Source organism: Equus caballus, chromosome 25 (assembly GCF_041296265.1).
Source record: "Equus caballus isolate H_3958 breed thoroughbred chromosome 25, TB-T2T, whole genome shotgun sequence".
NCBI classification, from domain to species: Eukaryota; Metazoa; Chordata; class Mammalia; order Perissodactyla; family Equidae; genus Equus; species Equus caballus.
In genome coordinates this window covers 27,549,553-27,572,413 of record NC_091708.1, presented here as the reverse complement: position 1 = coordinate 27,572,413, position 22,861 = coordinate 27,549,553, and the positions used below count along the sequence as shown (strand labels likewise).

Here is a 22,861-nt window from a genome sequence, read left to right as displayed (position 1 = left end):
TGAGGAGCAAGGCAGCACGTGAGCGCAGAACGGAGGCTAAGAAGGTGGTTCCAGAAGGAACAGCCAACCCTGTCAAACAGCACTGAAGGTCAAGTGCGGAGAGCACTGGCCCTCGCCATCTGGTCCTCACTGCTGACCCTGACAAGCAGTCCCAGCGGAGGCCGAGCCTGACTGTCTTCAAAGTGAAAAATGGAAAATCTCGTACAGAAAACTCTTCTAAGGAATTCTACCGTAAAAAGGAACAGGAACTGGAGACAGAAGTGGCCTGAGATCAACCCATCCTGAGTCATAAACAGAAGATTTTTAAAAGGCCATCTAACTCTCTTGTAATATTTCAGAAGCAAGGAAATCCCATAATGTTCTCCTTCAACGGTTTCTGCCTACCAGAAATTATTTCACAGCCAAAGACTTTTGGCTCACAGAGGCAGGGTCACAGGGCATTTAAGTCTTAAGTGCTAGTGTCACATTACTACATGTAATACACACATCGTTTAGCCCACCAGGAAGGAAATATACGTGATAACTTGCCCAAGGCCGCCCTACCCCAGGACACGCACCACAGAGAAAGGCACACTGCAGACATATTAATTTCTTGCTATTTTTCAAAACAGCTGTTAGATAAAATCACAAGTGATTTCCTTCCTGCTAAGATACAGACCATGAATATTTTCCTAACTATGTGTGTGAACGTGCGTGTGACACGTGCTAACTGAGTTTCCTAAGGGAAATTCTGCACAACATCCGGGTCAAAGAGCACTTTGCATTATCAAAAAGGATAAACCAGAGGGGGAAAAAATGCACGACAAAGAGTCTTTACTTTTAAATGATTATCTGTACACCAAGGGATAACATGTAACAAGTTCTTGAATTCTATCATCTAGCAATTTTGACTTAGATACACTAAAAGCAGCCCAAGCAATTATAGTGGTGTTCATTGTTCTAACCCTCAGGCAGAAACGACTATTTTAAGGCCGGCTGCTGCTTCACACGTTACAAATGACTATTTACTACTTTTTCATAGAGAAGCCCCTGACCTTCAAGAAAGCTTTAGGGAAAAAAATATTTTATCCCTTTCTTTCTTAAAAAAAAGTTTTTACTACATCTAAGACAGAAGAAGTTAGTATAGATATATATACTGCTTGAGCTAAAAGGCATAGGAAAACAAACAATGCATACTTATTAAAATTCTAAGAAATGAGGTGAAAAAAATGAAATCTTTGGATAAGCTCTAAGTTTGTATGAAGAAGCTAGATTTGCTATTCTCCAAAAAGCAAAGGGATCTACTACATAATATACAGAAATAATTTAATGCCTTTCCACAAGAATGTAACTCAAGCTCTGCTAAAGCTTCATATTCCATGAAGGCATCTGAAATGCCCACCCACGGAACAGGCGCATCTTCCGCTTTCCTCTATCCATTTAGGCGGTAGTTTTCGTGGATTTCTGGCCGGATGTCGCAGACGAAGGCCAAGAGGTCATCCAGGACTTCATCCCTGTTCTGCCGGAAGTAGGTCTGGAGGATGCTCATCTTCTGCTGGGTCTCCTTCTCCACTTCGCTGCTGCAACTGCCGTGCGATCCCAGAGCCTGGGGGTGGGAAGCAATGACACACAGCAATGACACATAGGACGGCACGCCGGGTGGCCAGGAACAACATTTGGTAAGCAGCTTTCTTACTTCCGCAGAAACCCAGTCTCAGCGATAAATATAAATAATCAGCAATCGGCAAAGCAACCTCATGACTGACGAGCATGCGGGGAGCTGGCGTTCCCACAGAGTTAATGGGAGCATCAACTGATGCAAGCACTGTGGTGGCCAACGTTAAAACGCCTATCAAAAGGTAATCTGCACAGAAATTATCCCAGAGTGATATGTTCACCTCTCTCTAGAGTCTAAGACTGGAATGAACCTCAAGAGGCGAGGGGCTGGTTAAACAAATGACGGGGCATCACACCAGAGAACACTCTTGAGCCATTAAGAAAGACAAGGCAGATGTGTACAGCAAGATGCAATGAACTGTAAAATATGCAGTTTAAGGGGAAAAAAGCAAGAGACAGAATCGTATCAGTGTGGTTCCTATCTACGTGTCCTTGTGTGGTTTCAAAAGGGAGACAGATGGTGTGAAAACAATAAACACAAGGGGGGCTCAATTTAGGGGGCACATACGGAGTTTCGCCATTACTAGTTAATGTTTTAGCTCTAAGTTCAGCAGCAGATTCACTATTATGAATACATGACACCTGTTCTTTTAAATATGAATGTTCTAGAAGAACACAGCAGGAACTGTTGGCAGTGCCGGTCTCCGAGGAAGACTGCAAGTCTGGGTGGGAGGGACACTCGCTTCTCACTGTCGCCTCGTTTTGTTGCTTGCATTTTTTATCATACGCATGTCTGACCCTTCAGTCTCCACTCCCAATTAACATACACTGACCGATAAATTTTCTTTCATCTTCTACGGTCTCCACAGGATGGCTGGCGTTTTGTTAACTTCTGTGCCTACTTTACTAGAACATGCCCCCCTCGGGTTCGTGAAGACGTAACTTCTTGCGTCTGGCCTTTTCTGTCAGCTAAGCTGCTCTGGCCTCATTATGTGTACATCAACAACTGCATCCCTTCCTGTTTATGTGACACATTACAGCTTACGAAGCACGCTCTCACGTTATCTACCCCTCCACGCCCTCCAAGGAGGGCATCGCTGCCCTTTCCAGAGATGAGGAAACCAAGGCTCAGAGGTCAAGGGGAGCGGGGAGTCAAACCCAAGCTTTCTGAGTTCAAACTGAGGGCTCATCACACTACGCTCCAACTGTTCACGTAACAGGAATACCCCGGGGCATTGCACAGTGGTGAGCTCAGTTGCTAACACGTATTTTTAAAAGTCCGTAACGCTTGCTCATGGGAAAAAAGAAAAAAACCACTATCTCTGTTCCTATGAATGTAAACTGTATGTCAAGCCCCAGGACGCTAAAACCGAAGAGGTTACAGTGGCACTCGGAACAAGTCAGAGCTCACGCTTAGAGTGCGGCACTGACAGGGCCTCTGTGAGCAACTGCAACCCGGAGGTAAAAACAAGGAGGCGAGGGGGCTGCCCTGACGAGAGTGTTTCTGCAGTGTTTCGTGACCAGTCTGACAATTTATGCACCAACGCGCCCCAGTTCAGTAGTCAGAAACACGTGAAGTTTTAAAAGCACTGTAATCACCAGTGCAAAGAGGAACGAAACTTCTGCCACTCACTGCTGAGAGGGAGCACGCGTCTTTATCATGGACTTGGACTGGAGGGGGGAGCTGTGAACGAGCGGAGGCCGCAATAAGAACTTGAGCCTGAAGCCCAGAGAGCCAAGGGCAGAGGGGACAGATGGAAATAGAGTCTTCAGATCATTATTTAAGCTCCCGGATGAAAATAAAGTTAGTCTTTCACTGGGTTTTTAATTATATAGGCCAATAAATTTTACTGTGCTTACCAACTGGAATAGCTTCCTGTTACCTGTATCTAAGAGTCCCCGACAGTTTCTGTGAAGCCCTCCTCCATCCTTTCCCCTTTCCAGAATCTTCCCCGCTTCCTCTGTACTCTCTGCAACCTGTTTCTGTACTATTATCATACGCATCTTACACATCGTGGTCCACCCTATACTCCTGGTAAGTGGCGCTGTCTACACGACACTCAAGGGGGGCTCCATTTAATTCGTGTTGACGATGGTGGCAGCTGTGTCCACACCTGTGGGTTTCATGACTCGCACTTTATGACTGAGTCTCCCTGATGAGACTAGAAGCTAAGCTCCATGCGGCAGGGATCTCGTCTATTTCTGTTCACCGCTGAGCCCCCAGCACTTGGCCCAGAACCCGGCACACACTAGCTGTTCAATGGATATCTGTTAAATGACTGAACAACACTAGGATTCAATGTCAGTTAAATACTGATCACCCTAACAGACTCAGCCTCAGCACTCAATAACCCAATTTTCAAATTTCTACCAGAATCAGAATCTCCGATTGATACACAATGCTGGCTATTTGGAGAGCCGGGGGAGGGGAGGGGAGGGCAGCCTCGGGAGACTAAAGCAGTGAGGAGGGGAGCGGGCCCACCGCAGCTTCCTTGGCCTTGAACTCCTTCTCCCTCTGCAGGCGGTACTGTTCAATCTCAGCCTGAGCCTCCTCCTTGGCCTGCTTCAGCCTCCGGTTCTTTCCTGTGGTCAAAGGAAAGAGCTGTGTCAGGAAGTGGTTAAAAGACAAGCAGAAGAGGAAACAGACCCTGAGATGGACGATTCCAACAGTAAACAAAGAAAACAGTTTTAAGATCCAGTCCCAAAAGACATGAGAGGGAGAGAGGGAATTCGAAGGTAACCAATGACATCGCTTCCTGCCTCCTATAGGCTGTTACAAAAAGGACCACCTCCATAACTACAGACCGAAAAAGGATGGAAAAAATCTGAGAATGTGTCAAAATACTCTCAACCTCAAATACTAAGAACCAACATAAAACAGGTGACACTAGCCATCTGGGGAACTCTTGCTCCTCCCAAAAGCAAACAGCTAGGTATGCTGCTGATCACAATTGGAGCTTGGCTCAGAACCTTAGCAAGGAGGCTAATATGCTCCCAAGGGACATCAACCTAAAATGTAACTAATGAAACAGATGATGTAACACTGGAAACTAACAACCATGCCTGTGCACCAGGAAAGAAGTAATGAAAGTGGTCCGGGAGGAATCCTGAATGGCAGCAGGGGACAGAAGGACAGCATGAGCACCTAAGAAGTGAGCAGACACTCAGAGGTGCTCCGGGTTCTAGAAGAGAACGGTTTAACCGAGAGCTCGACAAATTCTCCAGGTTCCATCAGAGGCTGCATGAAAAGAGACCAGAAGACCAACCAGCACACACTCTGCTCTGATTCTCTGCTCACCAATCAAACTTCTCAGACACCCCAATGGAAAACAAGGAGGGGATCCTAGACTATAAACCTGAGCGTTTCTTTAATTCCAAGGGAAGGACATCCTGCATCTAAAGGTGAACTTTGTTACACATCACTGTATATCAATTGCCCAAACCCTACTCAACCCACGTGGACGAATGAAACCAAATTGAAACCTTCCACCTCGTGATTAAGTACATTTAATAACCCCATGTCATCAACACATCACCAGGCTGGTCTGAAACAATCAACAGGTGTCTCTCCAGGCACCCCAGGGACTATTTGTGCAAGTAGATATTTACTCCAGTGTTATTTAAGGCCCACTGCACTCTGCTCCAGCTGACCGCTACCCCAACCCTCCACACGCTATCCTCCTCCTCAGCTATATTCAAAGCCATATTTCAACGCCAAAGATCTTTTCCAAACCAACAATCTAAAATAACATTTATGGGCTGAACATTATGCTAGCTCCACATAATTTCACCATACCACTCTCCTGATCACTCCCAATGCCCACGGCTCGCTGAATTAATTAAGATGATAATATTCTCTGCCTATCAGCAAACATCTTCAAAGTTCAATTTTGATATGCTTCTCTGAAAGCCAAAAGTAAATATTGGAGCAGAAAATCTTATTTCTTTTAAATCTTGTTTTTTGAGGGCCTTACATGTGGGCATGTGGGAGCTAGTATTCCGTCTCACTCCAGTGAAATAAATCATAACACAAATTTTGGTTTTCTAAAATTTTAGGGTCCAAAGCGATGATTTCATGAAAGACGTGGGTTGCACCATTTTACCAGCTCATGCACTGCCTCTTCCCAGTTCCTAAGTGGGCATATTAACCATAATTACAAAGCAAGAGAGGCAATAATTTTTCCAAACTGTAGCCCTTCTCAATACTTCTGTTCCTAATTATGGAAAATTCTGAGATGTATATTAGCCATCAACTCGCTCCTTTAAAACAAAGGCATTCTGTAAACAAGGATCGGCTACCTGAGATATACAAGACCCTGCTCCAGGCTTGACGGGATAATGAAAGGGGCAAAACAGGACCCCTATCTCCAAGACCCTCCGAATTATTCTTCCCATTTTCCAAGTCTTTGCTCCTGCACTTCCCCCAAGCATTCTCCCACACTTCCCAACAGACAGAGCTTCTGTTACTAATGAGCCATCACAGGACAAACTGACAAGTCATTCTGGAAATACTGTATCAAGGGCATGAGCAGAAAAACTCTGCGAAGAACACAGAACTTTCCAGTTGCCAAAGCAAGAATAAAAGGCTTGTTGCCATCCCCAGCTCCGTCAAAGAAAGCTTTTCTATGAAATCCAGAGTAACACACAACCTCTAATTGAGAAAGAGCGAGCCATGCTTGCAATCTACTGGGGTGTGGGATCAAGAGTCTATCTCATACTAGGAGAAACAGCAAGGAATTACTAATAGATCTTGGTATTTCACCCTTGCATGGGAAAGGGGCCTCTAAGCTCCAGCTACACAGCTTCCTGGGGTATGGTCAAATCACCTCTCTCTGAGCCTCATTTTCTCCATCTGTAAAACAGGGACAGAAACTCCTCTCTCACCAGACAGGAAACTGAACACACAAAGTCAAATTAAACCCAGTCCCTGTTCTCCCCGACTTTAGTGACTGAGCTATATAAACAGGTGACTGCACTGCAATGACAGAAAGAAGCACCTGGGAGGACTCCTCGCCTGGTCTGAGGCGAGAAGGACAACTCAGAGAAGGCTTCCTGCAAGAAGCGCTGCCTAAATTTTGAGATCTAAAGACGAGGGGTTAGAGAACAAAAAAAGGAAACTAGGAAATGACTCTTCCCATCAAAGCCAAGAGCTGCGCAAAGGCTGCAAGTGAAATCTAGAAGGAGCCTTGGAGGAAGCACAGTAGTTCAGGATGTCGGAAGGAGAGCACCGAAAAGTGAGATGAGAGAAGAGCCTGATGCATAAGCGCCTCTACACCCTAGTAGGGAATCTGGGCCTTACGCTTTGCTGACTGTTAAGGCGGTGGGGAAGCCCTATTCGCATCTGAGCGAGTTGACTCTGACTGCAGCGAGGCCGGAATGGAGCAGAGCAGGAAGCCTTCTCCCACTCACTAGACTAGATGAGCTCCACCTGCTAAGTTCTTGAGCAACCTTACATTTCCCAACTCTAGCCCTCATCCCTCCCGCGATTATTCCGCTTCCTTCACCAGGACTTTGAACATCAGGGTGCCGGAAACCACAGATGCACCGGGCACTGCGTTTGGTACATATTAACCGCGTTAAAAAAAAAAAAAATCTTAAGGAATTAACGAATTAGGCTGCTACGGGAGACTCCGAGAACTTGGTGTCCTAGTCTAAGATGCAGGCTGCAGGGATGGAGGAAAAGCAAAGAGATAAAGACACCTTGGCGACCGACTTAAGTTGGCGACTGATGGTGGCTCCCTTCACTGAGACGGAGCAGCCCAAAGGAGCAAGTGGGAGGGGAAAGACAAAGTCCCGTTTGTCTGGCACATTTTACCGCCTCCCAGACCCCAAGAAGAGCGCACACCCAGTATTGTCTCCACGCCCGACCTACTCTCCCCAGCGCAGGTCCCGTCGACCTGGAGGCCTTCCCGAGCCTCGGATGGAGAGCATCGAAACCCCCAGCGTCTGCGACCATCACTGCCCCGCCCCGCAGCCGCCGGACCTCGGCCCCCCGCCCCGCCCGCGGCCTGGCCGCCTTCCTCGGACTCGCGCCCCCCTAGCTACCCCGCCCCGAAACTCACGCTTGCGGGCCTCCGACACCTTCTCGGCCGCCCGCTTCTCGGCCTGCAGCAGCTGCTGGATGCCCTGCGACTGACTGGCCATGGCGGCGGCGACTCAGGCCGAGGGGAACGGCCTCAAGAGCCTAGATCGCCCCCTGGGGTCAGCTGACCCGGCCGCCCAAGCTCTAGCGCCTGCGCACTGCGCCGCCGCCACGCCCACCGCCACGTGACCGCCGCGGCGCCGCGTCAGCTGACTCCAGCGGGAAGGGGCGGGGCGGAGGAGGGAAGTGCTGAGCGTTTCGACTGCGCCTGCGCAGGATCTGTAGCCTGTCTTCCATTCTGCCAGCCCAATCCCGACGCAGTGGCGGCTTTTTCGCCGGTTCGATCCTTGTGGCCGCCCAGCCGCGTCGTTATTGCCATAATCTCTGATTTTATAATATACCCACGTTAAGGTCCAGAGAGGAGACGACAAACAAAATCATTTTCTCCTATTCTGTAAACTGCTTCACTCTCTCCCTTTCTGGAACTTTCTTTGGCACTCAAAACATGTTAGGGAGTGGGTTAGGAAAATTCTTGCCCGGTTCTGGGGATAGAGGCTGGATTGGGAATAGCGATACTCGGGGTCAAGTCTGCGCTAATCTGTGTGATTTGGGGAGGGTGCTTTCCGTCTCGGAACCCCAGTTCAGGAAAGGATTGGACAAGTTTCCGTAAAGATTTGCTGAATGACCCCTATGATCCTCGGCTGACGTTGGCACTGAGGGTACAGCAGAGAGCAAGATAAATAACGTCCCTAGTGGAGCACACAGTTTATGGACGAAAAATAGATTAAAATAAACAGAAAATGACAAGTGTGATAAAGTAATGAAGGAAGAATGCAGGGTCTTTTCAGAAGGAATGAGGAGAGGGGATGCGGAGGCCATTCTCCCAATGAAATAGCATTTAAAATGAGATCAGAAGAATGAGGAGTTAGCCAGGAAAGAAGGAGGGCAGAATTGGGGTTGATCAGGGGAAAAGGACCAGCATGTGTGGATTTAGGGGGAGCAACCGTACACAGAGACATCCTCCACAAGGAATAGGTGGATGAGAAGTCACTGGTTGGATTTACAGTGTGAGAGGCACTGTCCTGATTCCTGACTGGAACTTCAAGTGCTGGTATTAACCCCGTTCTATGATGACCAAACTAAAGCTTAGAGAGTTTAGGTAGCTTGACCAAAGTCACACCCCATTAACTGTCAGACAGGGTATCTGAATCCAGCCAGGGCCGCCGAGTGGAACATCAATCCACAGTGCTCTTCTGCAAGAATCTTGTGGGCTGTGGAAAGGACCAGATCTCTAGAGCCCACCAGGCCCTGACAGCATCAAACGATGCCAGAACTCTTTGAAAGAAGTATTCCTGCCCTCAGGCAGGAGGCGGCTTCATGGCTCAGGACATTTTCATTTGATTGAGTTTACAGATGAGGTTTGAAAGAAGTCTAAAATCCAGAACTCCTATCCTTTCCTGATATGAGAACCAGTACTTGACTGGTCTCTGGGACTTTTAAGTGCAGTCGGTGATTTCTTGGGAATATTTGTCATTTTTGGTATTCTAAGAAACCATAATTTGTTCAATCAACGGAGAACAACAACCACTTCTAGGGGTGGGATGAAGATTCAAAGAGATGATGGTAGCCGAAAAGTGGAAACAACCCAAATGCCCACCAACTGATGAGTGGATAAGCAAAATGTGGCGTATCCGTACCCTAGAATACTATTTGATCATATAAAGGAATGAGGTACTAACACATCCTGCAATAGGGAGGGAGCTTGGTGACGTGATGCAAAGTGAAAGAATTTAGGCACAAAAGACCACATACTGTGCAGTTCCATTTATGTGAAATGTTCAGAATAGGCAAATCTAGAGGGATAGAAAGTAGGTTAGTGGTTAATCGGGGGCTGGGCAGAGAGGGAATGAGGGGTGACTGCTAACTGGTATGGGGTTTCTTTTGGGATGATGGAAATGTCTTAGAATTAGATAATGGGGATGGTTCCACATCCTTATGAATATACTTAAAACATCAAATTGCATTCTTTAAAAGGGTGAATGCTACAGTATGTGAGTCATTTCACAATAAAGCTGTTATGAAAAGCGAGTGAGCGAGCGAGAGATGATGGATATGAAGGCCTGGCACAGTTTCTGGTCTGTAGCAAGTGCCAGGAAATGGATGCTGTTGTTTTTATCTGGCTGGGGGTAATTGTTTGGTTTACAAATCTGGTCCTCCACTTAACAAAAGCCTTCACATCAGGGTTCCTCTAACAGCCAGCTGCCTCCAAGCATCTAAATATCTACAAATTCCAGCTTTTCTTTTTTTTTTTTTTTTTGCTTGCAGCATTTCAAAAGTTTATTTTGTAAAGAGAGAAATGTTAGACAATCCACGCTCTGAAGTTGTCAGACTGGTTTGGATTTTCTGATTATTGGAGTGGGTGTTAGTTGTCAGAACTTGGGTACCCCGGGGAAGATGTCCTGAAATAACTAGGAAATGAGGGTAAAGCAATGGCCCTCCAAGGGAAGCCTTCAGTTCTTGAGCCGGCAGGTCAGAGCAAAGATTCTCAAAGTCATCTGAAGGGTACAGAAGGGCTCCCAGGCCTTGTGTTCTGATGAGAGAATGTATTAGCAAGTCTAAGAAGACAGTGTGCTCATTCTGAAGTGTAGCTGTTCAGACACAAGCCTGAAACAAGATGAAGGAGCAACAGAGATCTTTCCAGGCCCCAGGTCAGCAATGACTAAGGGAAGGGGGGGTCTGTCGTTGCCTTGGCTGAGGAAACTAGACAAGGTTCAAATCCCAGCCCTGTCATTTACTTCCTGGGGCCCTCCAGGACCAGTTCAATGGACCCCATCTTATCAACAGAGTAATTAAGAGGGGTTTTACAGGAGCTGAGACCCCCTCGTCCAGTTCAGGCAGGTTGAGACCAGCAACCCATCAACAGGGCCTGTGCAAATGCCACACAAGTGATCTTTTTGATGTCAAGGAGCTAAAAACTCCACGCTCAGATCATGCTAACTCCGCCATTTTGTGAACGTGTGTCCTGTGAAGAGCTGTGAAGCTTGGCCACGCTTGCGCAGATTATCAATTACTTCACTTCTCCTCGCCTCCAATCATCCATCTCCACACTTCAGACCGCCCTGCCCTTCATCCCATAAATTGCCCCCCAAGCCCTGGATCAGGGAGACAGATGTGAGGGCACATGCCTCCTGTCTCCCTGAAGATCAGTTTCTCAGAATAAAGCTGATTTCTTTTCCCAAAAGGTGATGCTGTAATAATTGGCTTTTTTGATGTGCATTGGGTAGTGTTACCCCTGCCCCTGGCCCCATAAGACATTAACCACAAGCCTGCTCAGAATAAACCTAATGTGTTATTTTTAGCTTGCAGGAAACCGCAAAGAAAGGAAGGACAACATGGCTGAACAAAACCAGTCAAAACAGGTTGAATGCAACATGGCAGTCTGACTTGACCTGGCATAGACCCCTCAGTAGGAGACCCCCATTTGTGTGGTCACAACCTTCAGCAAATTACTGAAACTCAGGCTCCTCGTATGGATTAATAATAGTATAGTAGAGTTATTAAGAGGATTAAATTAGTTAATACATGTGACTAGCTTAGAGTGTACTCTGCTACTCGTAAGAACATAAATATTTGGATCTCTAGGATAGTGACTTCCCGACAAGAAATAATTAGTGGGCCTTCTGCTTTTATGCGTCAACCTCGTTTAAATAATGGAAGTTGACCTCAGACAGTGTGATGGCTCTAGAGAGATTTCACGGGACCACTGCAATTGACTGAACAGGTTGTTCCCTGCACAAGGAAGGGAGACTGTGCCTCCATGGGGTCACGTTGTAGTCCTGTGACCACATCCAGGATGAGGATCTGACACGCACCATGGAAAACTCCTGGTGGAACTAAATGCCCCGCCCCACCCCCAGGTGGGGCCTCCAGGGAGACAGCTCCCTGGCCTCTGCTTATACATTTTCCATGTTGGAATGCTAGTGATTAATAGTTAACCCTTGCTCTCCGTTGATTTATACTGAAAATAATGATAAGCAGGCTAAGATTATATTCACACATCTTACTGGTATTAGATAAGATTTATCCTCTCATGAACGCAGTTTGCTGTGTGTTGCCATGATAGTGACCAGGTTCAGGACATACCACCCCAAAATATGGTACGTTGACCTATTGAATATTTAGGCTGAAAGAAGTTGGGGAACAGTGGGTGCAGGAAGGACTCTGACCTTCTGCTGAAGCAGGTCAAAGGGCCCGCTGGTGAGAAGTGCCCTCCTTATGTGCAGAAGAAAGAAACCTCCTTATCTCCGAGACCTAGAGGGCAGAACAAACAGGCTTTGCTAAGGTTCCTCCAGTTTATTACGCTTACCTCATCCAACTTTTATCCTATCACATTTTCCACGACTTTCCACTCTCCGTCAAACCGAGCAGAAGAACGCTCAGGGTTAACCACTTCTTCAGGTCTTCATTTCCTTATGGAGACTCTGTTGTCATGTCAAACTTATCCTAAATAACTCTGCATGCTTTCTTCTTGTTAATCTGTCTTTTGTTCCAGAAACCCAGCTGAGAACCTGAAGTGAATAGAGGAAAGATATTTTTCCTTCCCTCCAAAAGCATTTCCTTGCTATTTCAGTCTCTTCAGACGTAGATCCAACCCGCCCGCCAGGATCAAGGAAACAAAGAATTGCAAATTATTCCTAGAAATGAGCTACGAATGAGTCTGAACAAAGCCATGAGCAGAGATATTAATAGCAACATTTTCTAGTAATTCCTTCATTGAAAAATGTTATTGAGCGTCTATATGTGGCAACCTTCAGCCAGCTGCTGTTATGTGATGTGGGGGAGAACGAAACTTTCCTCCATCCTTCTTGGTTCTTCTGGCTGGTCTAAGAATTAAATAATGGGAGAAAATCAAACAAATTTAATAACATGTTTACATGGGAGAAACCCAGGAAAGCTGAGTGACTCAGCAAAATGGCTGAAGCCACCACCTTAAACACCATCTTCAGCTAAAGACAAAAGAGGATGTTGGGGGTAGTGGTTTGGGACTTCACAAAGGAGGAAGGCCATTCACACGGAGATGGGAAAGCAAATGTTCACCATGCCTTGTAGAGACAGTGGACATGGCTGGAGAGGACTTTGATCAAAGGGGCCTGGCTAGGTTCCTACCTGTCTACCACATCTAGTTCACACTGTACTATAGTTATCTATGGTGATAGCTCCTTTCTGGAATGGGCCTTCCATCTTAAATTCTTTTAGGCAGTTAAGGGGAATGTCAAAGTTTCTTCCTGAGTCTTTTGTTCTTAAAAATAATCAAGCCAAAGAGATGCGTTTTGGGGTGGCAAATTCTGCTCCCCTACAGTGAGCAAAACAGACACGCTCTTTTCCTCCTGGAGCTTGGCCTGAATGGGGCAGACAGTCAATCAGAAATGCCTACCAATGAGTACATAATATTGAATTGAGTTAATGGCTCTTCAGTTGGGCTATCCAATATGGGAGCCACTAGTCACAGGTGGCTGTTGAGAAGTTGAAATGTGGCTAGTCCTAATTGAAATGTGCTCTCAGTACAAAATACGTAGCAGATTTCAAAGACTTTGTACCGAAAAAAAAGAGTAAAATATCTCAATAATTTTTAATTGATTACAGGTAGACTTGACAAATATTTTAGATATACTGAGCTAAAGAAAATGTCTTATTAAAATTAATTTCACCACCTCGTAACCATTAGGATGGCTGTTATTTAAAAAAAAACAAACAAAAATAACAGAAAATAACATGTTGGTGAGGATGAGAAATTGGAACCCTCGTGCCTTGGTGAGAATGTAAAATGGTGCAGCTGCTGTGGAAAACAGTATGGCAGTTTCTTAAAAAATGGAAAGTAGAATTATATATGATTGAGCAATTCCATTTCTGGGTATCTGTACCAAAAGAATTGAAAGCGGGTCTTGAAGAAACGTTTGTACACCCATGATCGTAGCAGCACTATTCACAGTGGCCAAAAAGTACAAGCAACCCGAGTGTCCTTGAATGGCTAAACAAACCATCCCATGGAGTATGACTCAGCCTTCCAAAGGGGTGAAATTCTGACACGTGGTTCGACACGGATGAGCCTTGGGGACATTGTTAAGTGAAATAAGTCAGTACAAAAAGACAAATATTCTGTGATTCCACTTACATGAGGTGCTTCGCGTAGTCAAGCTCATAGAGACAGAAAATAGAACGGTGGTTGCCAGGGGCTCCGGGGAAGGGGGGATGGGAAGCTGTTAATGGGCAGAGAGTTTCAGTTTTGCAAAATGACAACGTTCTAGAGATCGGTTGCACGACAATGTGAATCTACTTAACACTGCTGAACTGTGGAATTAAAAATGCTTAGGATGATCGATTTTATGTTGTGTATATTTTACCACACCTGAAAAATAAAAACTTCCACCTTTTCTTTTTACCTTTTTAGAGGTGCCAATAGGAAAACTGAATATTACACATGTGGCTCACGTTGTGTTTCTATTAGCGCTGCTCTAGAGGAAAAGAATTTTTATCTCCGAGGATTTTTTTTTTAGCAAAAAGAAATAACCGCTTTTTAAAGTAGTTACGGAACACTTGCTTGCTAAACATTTAATACTTCTTTACGTGTTGTGTTTGTGAGACAATTCCTATTATAATACGTTTATAACCAAAAATTCAACTGATTACAGATTTATTTAATATACACTTGTCAAACACACAGTTGATAATCTTGAAGGGAAAATACATCAAAGGCACATATACAATTATAGACGTTCTTATACATGTAACATGGAAAATACATTTATTTATTACTTTTTACATATTCTAGAAGACGTTCAAATGAAGATAAGTAGTTGATCAAACAGGTTGATAAACTTCTGGTAGCTCAGGGATCCCCGAGGATTTTTAACATAGGAACCTGATCTAGACGAAAGAAAAGTGAACAGATAACCAGCCAAGCTTGAGGTGTCTATGCTGGGGTGGCGTTGAGGTCAAGACGGGTGGAGAGCCTTTGAGGCAGAGAAAACAAGTTTGGCAAGAACTCTGAGGCAAAAGAGAGCACGGAATGTTCCAGAAAGAGCAATGAGGCTAGAGTGCACAGATGGAGAGGTAGAGGGCTCTGAGATGAGGCCAGAGAGGCAGACAGGTGCTAGATGGGGTGGGGCCTGGAGGCTTGCTAAAGACGTCAATCTTTATCTTAAAGGTAATGGGAAGGGGCTAGCCCCATGGCTGGGTAGTTAAGTTCACACCCTCCGCTTGGGCAGCCTAGGATTCTGCCAGTTCGGATCCTGGGCACAGACCTAGGCGCCGCTCATTAAGCCAAGCTGAGACAGCTTCCCACATAGAAGAGCTGGAGGGACCTACAACTGGGATATGCAATTATGTACTTGGGAGCTTTGGGGAGATAAAAAACAAAGAGGAAGATTGGCAAGAGATGTTAGCTCAGGGCCAATCTTTCAAAAAAAAAAAACAAAAAACAAGCAATGGGAAGCCAGCGGTGGAGTAGCTGGGCTTGCTCTTGCTGCATCTGTCTGTATGTGTGTGAGTCATTTTTGTTTTTTTAGTAAATGAGGCTTACCATGTAATTAAATGTACTTTAATTTTTATCCTTTTTTCATGAGACTGACAATGTTGAACTTTATCCGAGTGCTGTGCTCGTGGAAAACGGCCACAGTTCAGAAATCCCCCTGACCTTTGTTTTCCAAAATCCCTCATCCTTTCGTGTTTCTGAAAATGCCTTAGCTGAAAGAAGCACTCTTCCTCATATAAATCAGATAAGACTCTGCAAATTTGAAGATGCCTCCTTTGTGTACCTGTGGCGAGACCGAACACAGACCACTCTCCAGCTTCCCGTTCTTTGTCTCATGAGTGATTAACATTAGAGTTGTTTGTCCCTCAGAAACTAGCCAGACACAAAGGGAAACACTTTCTGATCAGCTGGTTGAAACGTCCTCTGACAGCAAAACAACCCCAACTCTCCATACCCCCACCTGTAACTTGTCTACTTCTGTCTATAAAAGCGTCAGGTAAAGCCACTCGCCCGAGACACGTTGATCTTCACATCCGATGGCTCGCCCTATTGCAATAGTCTGAATAAAATCGTCTCCTTCATTCCCCTGTGTGTTTCGTCTTTGACAAGATCTTTCAGATAAAGAAATTCAGAAACCAGAACTTCTTGGTTTGGAAACTATGATCTTGGCACTTAAGTGCAAGGCGGGAAGGGTGGCTTCAACCCAGTCGAACACGCCATTCGTTGGGCATCTTCTACATGCAAAGCACTTTGTGAAGCGTGCAGACTGGGAGGATAAACCTGCCAGGAGCAGTACACTATTACCTCTTAAACGGGTTATCATCATCACAGCTTTCATTGAGCCCTTATAACAACCTTTTGAAAAAGATATCTCCAGATAGGTACTATTGTCTTTGCTATCTTAGCCTCAGTTTTCTCTTCTGTAAAATGAAAATCATAGTTCCTCCCGTACAGGGATGTTGGGAGGTCGATGAGAGACTGAGATCGTGCATGAAATGTGAGCCTGTTGTTATTACGGGCTATAGTGGAAAAACAGTTTGGTCTTCTGGAAGGAGGGAGAAGCCATTGTCTATGAGAAGAATCTAGGTCACACTCAGTGTCTGCCACTCTCTCAGCTCACTTAGGAGCCAAGTGGCCGGAGGCAGATCCTTGCACACAGGTCCTCATGCCTTTGCTCTTGTGACCCTGCAACCCTGGTGTAGCAGAAGCTGTCACTGCCCCACCCAATTCCCTGTGACCTTTTATGGGCTCCAGCCCATTTCCAGCTGCCGCTATCTGCATCTCAGCCCGAAGGTTTTTTTTTTCCAGAACAGGGAACACAGAACCAGCTGAAAGTGACCTGGAATTAACAACCCCAGGGAGCAGCCCTCAACCAGTGGCACTGAGGAGTTGGTGTGTGGAAGGAACTTCTCTATTGCCTCGACCTTTGGGTGGGATAATTCTGAGCAATAGTCTGGTAATTTTGAACTGGTTTTTCCCCAGGGAAATAACTCTAGTCTCCCACTGCGGTCGCTGGCTTAATAATGCACTACGCCTTCTTTTGGTCACTTCTCCACTCCCCACCGGTCTGCCCTGTACCGTCCGCATAAAAACTTGTGCTCAGATCCTTGCTTCAGTGTCTGCTTCCCAGAGAACCCACGCTAACCACCAGGCTCAACTGATTAGACAAGGGGTGAGCTTTGATCCAAGACAGCCACCCATGATTGGCCAGAATGTCACTCTGCACATGATTATAATTAACCTAAGCAACTTGGTTCTTCTTCTCAGGGGGCAGAGATGGTAAAAACTAAAGCGGGAAAAAGACAATAGCAACAGATGAGCTGGATCCCATGAATGGTGGCCTGTGGCATCCTGCAGGAGGCTGGTGGTGGGTCTGCCACCCTACTAATGTGCTTTCCCAGGCATGCATACGTCTCTGAGCAGTTTCATAACAACTTCAGTCACCTGAGTCGACCCAATCATGGCAATCCTGACAATCTTAAGAAGTCCAACTTCAGGCTGGCCTGGTGGATTAGCAGTTAGTTTGCACACTCTGGCAGCCCGGGGTTTGCTGGTTTGGATCCCAGGTGCAGACCTACACACCACTTATCAAGCCATGCTGTGGAGGTGTCCCACAGACAAAATAGAGGAAGATTGGTACAGATGTTAGCTCAGCAACAATCTTCTGCCAGCAAAAAAAAAGGAGGAAGCTTGGCAACAGGTGTTAGTTCAGGGCCAATCTTCCTCACCAAAAAAGAAAAAGAAGAAGAAGAAGAAGCAGCAGTTGTCTAACTCCCAGAGGCTTCAGGGTCAGACAGACTCGAGTTCAGATCAGTTCTGTGTGGTCTTCAGCAAATGACTTAGCACCTCTGAGCCCTGGTTTCCTCAGTTCCAAATGGAATAATAATTCTAGCCATTTCACAGAGATGCGTGAGGTTTCGATAAGGGAATGTGTGGAAGCAGCCTGACACACAGTTTGTCGTCAATAATGATATCTCCATCGCTTACCTGAGATCTACGGGTACTGGCATCCGCAAATAGTTCCTGTCTTTTGGTCACCATGGCGACCCTAGGCAAGCTCATAAATTTCCGCTAATGAAGCTGAGATATTTTCGTTTTTCCCTGCTGTGCTTGTCTGTGTCTTGGATAGATTAAAAACTCCCAGAGGAGTCACATTTTAGAGTATGTAGACTGACCATTTATAGTCCGCATCATCTACTGTGATATGCGCAAAAATAATCAAACAAGGAAAAATAGAAAAGAGCCAATTTAGTCTTCCCTGAGCCCAAAAGTGCTTCTATATTTTCGGTGGTTTAGGAAACATCTAGAGAGCAGGACCTTTGGAAGGAAGAGTGGCCTTTGGCCAGCTGGAGTAATTCGAGAGACCACCCAGCCAGCCCCCTGCCTTGCTGGCTGTCATCGCATCCTCCCTTCGGGGTCTGAATTCATCGCAATTCCTCCCGAGGGCCTGATCCCACCCGGTCCTGAGTTAAGCAGGAAGGTCTCAGATACGAATCTGGCCCAGGACCTGCCCTGAGGAGTTCACCGTAGGCAACATCATTTTCCTTCTTTGTAAGATACAGGCATTGGACTAAGCGATTTTTAAATTCCTTCTTACCTTGAAATTCTATGATTTTTATGAAAGTGAGGTCTCTAGTCTAGGAGGAAGCCCTGTGAAAAAAGGCTTTCCTTGAAGATAAAGATAAGGATGGGAGGTGGGTACGAAGCCAGCATCTCCCTTTCCATAAGTTTAAAGGAACCATCACGTGACCGGGCCCCCAGCATGTGAGTAAACTGTGTCTACTGCTAAGATCCAGAATGTCTGGGCCAGACATCTACAGTCAGTCTGCTTTAACGCTTGTTTTGAAAATGCGAATTTGTTCCAGTGCCATTGATATACTGGAGAACAATTTTGGAACATCATGCAAATTTTTATTTCATCCGCAAGGGACATGGGGTGAAAGCAGAAAACGGCCCCCACCTGAACTGACTCTGCAGTGTCAAATAGAAAACAAATCTGGACCGAGGCAAGGAGAGACTTTATTTGAAAGGTTCATTGCAAGGAGGGGAAACGGGGAAGGGACAATTGCAACAGGGACAATCCCTCACCGTGAGATCGGCAGGCCTCTCAAGGGGGTAGGCCAAGGGGTTCTGGTTTTTCTTCTTTGGAGAGAAGTCATCAAGGCCAGAAAGAAGTAGGTGTGGAACAAAGGGCGACAGGCCGGATGGACAGAGCAGCTCAGAGAATGTCGCCTCTTCTCAGGAGGACCTCTAAGGAGGGGCTGTATGCTGGCTCTGGGTGAGTGTGGCCCTGAGTTCAGGGCCCTAGTGGAAGGACAGAGTCTTAAACCAAAGTGTGGCTAAGCATTTTGTTCCGATTGATCAGTGGGACAAAACAATTCAGCTAACCATTCATAAGGCGCAGGACGGGAGTGGGGAGAGTCTGTGTCTCACCTTGACGCAGGTTAACAAGGGAGTCACCCATGAGTCTTATCTGAGTCACACGGGAAGTGTGGTTCTTTGCAAGGAAGCTGTTTCTGGAACACAAAAAGGTGAGGGGATTTCTTTAGCCATTGCTATTTTCCAGGATATAGGACTCCAGTTAAATTCAGTATTGGCAGTAGGAATGGGCAAAACACACGCAGGCGCACGCTTCAGCCATCCACCAGCTGCCTCGGTTCTCCACGTGGGTTAGGAGCCACATCTCCGCCCATCTGGTGTTCCAGCTGTCTCTCTGATTTCAGATAACCCTCCTCCCGCCACTTCACCAGAACTCACAAGCTGTAACCCTTCCTTCCACTTCCACAAGCAAACTTCAAGTCTTTCTCACAGTAAGACATGGTACCATGTTTATTGTGGTATTTACATATTTCTTAACCAGGTAACATGTGCAAGACCATGACACCATTTTAATAGGTTCCTGTCTTTTTTTTTTAAGTGTGTCACTGACAAATTTTCTGAGTACTGAGCCCTAACCCCATATTTCCCATATGCCTTGGGGTTTGTAATTGCACAATTTTACGCAGCACGGTGATTTTTAGGAGCACATATGTCACATTATAGCAGAACTGACTGAATTTACAACAGGGCCTGAGGAGCTTCTCAGGAGACAAGACATCCCAGAGCTAGGCTAGAATCGTTCCAGCAAATTATCAAACCAGAAGGGGAGGAGGGGGTGTGTGAGAGCCCTCAAATTTGTATCCAAGTCAGAAAGAAGTGCGGATAGCTTGGGGACCCAGAGCTTGGGCCTGGCATCTGAAGTGAGGGCAGTCTGGCAGGACTGAGTTCTGAAACCTGTGGAGTCCAGCTCTGGGTGGCTCATGTTGGAATAAGATTGAAATGACGGACACCCAGTTGGTGTCAGAGAATCAGAGATGGTTCATTCAAGTTTTAATTACGGCTCCCTCTACAAGACCTGAAGATCCAGACAAATGGTTTGGGACAGATCTGAGTGGCAGATGCCAGGCTGAGCACCGTCCTTCCCCCTTGAGCATAGAGGTGGTGATACTGGGCCCCGTGCCTCCCGCCTCCTCCCCGGCGATGCCTCAGGGCCGCCATGTTGCTCACCTCCTTGGGCGCCATTCACAGTGTGTTTTATGTGGAGGTGTGGACTCCGTCTTCTTTAACGCTTAGGAAGTAGGCACTCAAGTTCACATGGCTGGCACTCTCTCTACCTGATCACCCCTCACGGTGCCATCTCTTAACGATTTTCTTTTTCCCTGCTCAGATAGCAGATGAGAAGCTTAGCAAACCAGCTGGTTAAACAGATGTCCAGCTGTGGAACAAAATGCCAGCGTCCTTTCTTGCAGACACCACAGCGGGAGCCCTGCAATAGTCTTGGCCTTCGAGAGAGGACGAGGGGGCCTCCCTGCCCAAATACTGCCTTATGCACAAAGCCAACCACCTCCACCTCTCTCAGTGCCCTGCTTCTATCTCTTAGGGAGGGTGTGGACCAACCCCATCTTTTCTCAATAAGACATTTGGGGACATACTTGCTCTGAGGAAGACATGCATGCACTATTGTAGCACGTGACTTGATCAAAACCATCTGCCACAGGGTCCTGCTGCTTGAGGCAAGAGGGCTGAGGCTAGTCAGTCCTCTGCTCATAAACACACGTGAGACTTCCCAGGGGCCTTCTAGAAACGTTAGGTGGGATCTCACTGAGCTCCGTATTAAAAATTGAATTATCCATTCATTCATACACATATTTGTGTATTCATTCGACAAATATTTGTTGAGCGCTTACCTAGTGTTAGGCATTGGGAATTTCAGTCTCATTCAGTAAAAGGGAAAGAAGAGGCAGTCTTCTCTGACCTGGCCCAAGGCCACCATCTACTTCAAGGCTTCCTCCATCCCCTCCTTCACCTCCAGCTACAGTAGATCACTTCCTTCTCTGAGCCTTGGTGGGGGACCAAGTCCATACCCCTTTTGGAGACCTACAAGGAACAGAAAACCCAGTCAGCAGTGGCTTAACCGAAGCAGACACCTGTTATCTCATTTAATAAAAAGACTAGGAGCCCAAGGACCCAGGACCGGCCAGAGGGCCGATGAGATCACTCAAGAGCCCGGTCTCTTCCCATCTCTTGGCTCCTCCCTCTTAAGCTGTTAGTTTCTTCATTTTCACACATCATCTCACGATCACAAGACAGCCATAGCAGTGGGGCATAAGTCCTCATACCATCTCCCAAAGGGGAAAGAAGGGGCATGAGCAAAACGCCTTCTCCTTCTGAGGCTCTGTCTTTCTTCCGGGAATTGAGGGCCCCAAGTAGATGTCCCCTTAGGTCTCTTTGTCCAGAAAGACTCTCAAAGAAGGATGGGATTGCCAGGGCTGCCTTAGACGTATGGCAACTCATCCTGGGGCTGAGAGAGGGGTCCCTCCCCTTACAACATCCCAGGGGAGTGGGTAGATGTGGGGAATGGCTGCTGGGCTCTGAAGCCTGCCAACCTTGACCATCTGTGTCCCCTGGCTGGTCAGTTCCTCGGTGCACCTGCATCTCCGAAGCCCAAATCCGTCCTGCAGACATCGCCAGTGGAGCCCCCACTTCCCTCTCCCAGGACTGCGGCACTTCCCACGGGGAGCTGAATAGACTCCATAAATGTTTTGTAAATAAATGACAACCAATTTTTTTTTAAAGTTTGGTTTTATGGAGAGTTGTGGGGAGAGAATTTGGAAGAAATGTGTTTCATAGACTTCTGAAACAAATAGAGCCTGTGGCTCAGGAATTCTTTGCTGGGAACCCGTGACTGAGTGTAGGGGGTTCCATGACCCCTGAAACTGGATGGGACATTTTGCATAAATGTGTTTATAAATTTGGGGTGGAGTGTATCTTTGGTTTATATTGCATCCGAAAAGGTTCTGGAAGACCAGGAAGCCCCACCTCAAATGGCCTGGGATCTCCAGTTACCCCTGGGCAAACCGGGAGCCAGCATCCTACAGTGAATTGTAACCTAACTGGGCAGAGCACCCAGGGGACCCCATTCCCAGGACTTGTCCTCTCGTGGTCGCAGACTCTGCGTTCTGTGTTTAAGAGGCCAGTCTAAAGGGTGTTATTATTCTGTCTCCCACGGTGGCTCACCACCATCCTCCCCTGAGCAGTGGTCTGTGGGCTGCGTTACTCACTCGTGCCGACACGCTGGACAGAGTGAGTGGTCACGTGGCTATGTGGAACTGAGACAGGAACCAGCCTAACGAGACAGGCTCGTCAGCAAGGCCCCTGGCCTAACAAGATAAGACCCCTAACCAACTGGCAAGCTAGGAGAATCAGACAGAGGCCACCAAAATCTGCATTCCACGGCCTCTGGGCTTTCCTGGGCTTACGCATGCACCCTAGCACCCAGGAGTCCGTTGAAGGTGACCCTAGCCCCATTAGCATAGTAAACATCACACCCAGGGGTGGAGAGCTAGCATGCTCATGATACACAAATCGCTTGTAGTAGCGTGCTATGTGACAGCACAGGTGCAAACACAACCCGGCCTCTGCAGGCCACGGCAAGGCCTTCCTCCCCAGCCTTTGCCTAATAGGAGCCCCATAATCCTGCTCCCTAATGAGCCGGTCACCTGCCCCTTTCCTTTCCACACCTGCTCCCTTGTGCCTCCCCTTTCTGTGCACGAGCTAATAAACTTTTACTTTTCTACTCCCCCTTGTTGTCTCTCTTGATTTCTATCCTGGGG

General features: G+C 46.7%; 1 protein-coding gene across 1 annotated transcript; it reads right to left on the bottom strand.

Moving 5' to 3' along the window:
* Positions 1 to 796: 796 nt before the first annotated feature.
* ATP6V1G1 (ATPase H+ transporting V1 subunit G1) lies at positions 797 to 7,898 on the bottom strand. Its single transcript, XM_023628741.2, has 3 exons — positions 7,659 to 7,898; positions 4,079 to 4,179; positions 797 to 1,585 (listed from the first exon to the last, which is right to left on the bottom strand). Exons 1-3 carry the CDS (start codon positions 7,738 to 7,740, stop codon positions 1,412 to 1,414), a joined length of 357 nt encoding a protein of 118 aa, XP_023484509.1. The 5' UTR covers positions 7,741 to 7,898; the 3' UTR covers positions 797 to 1,411.
* Between the last annotated feature and the right edge of the window lie 14,963 nt (positions 7,899 to 22,861).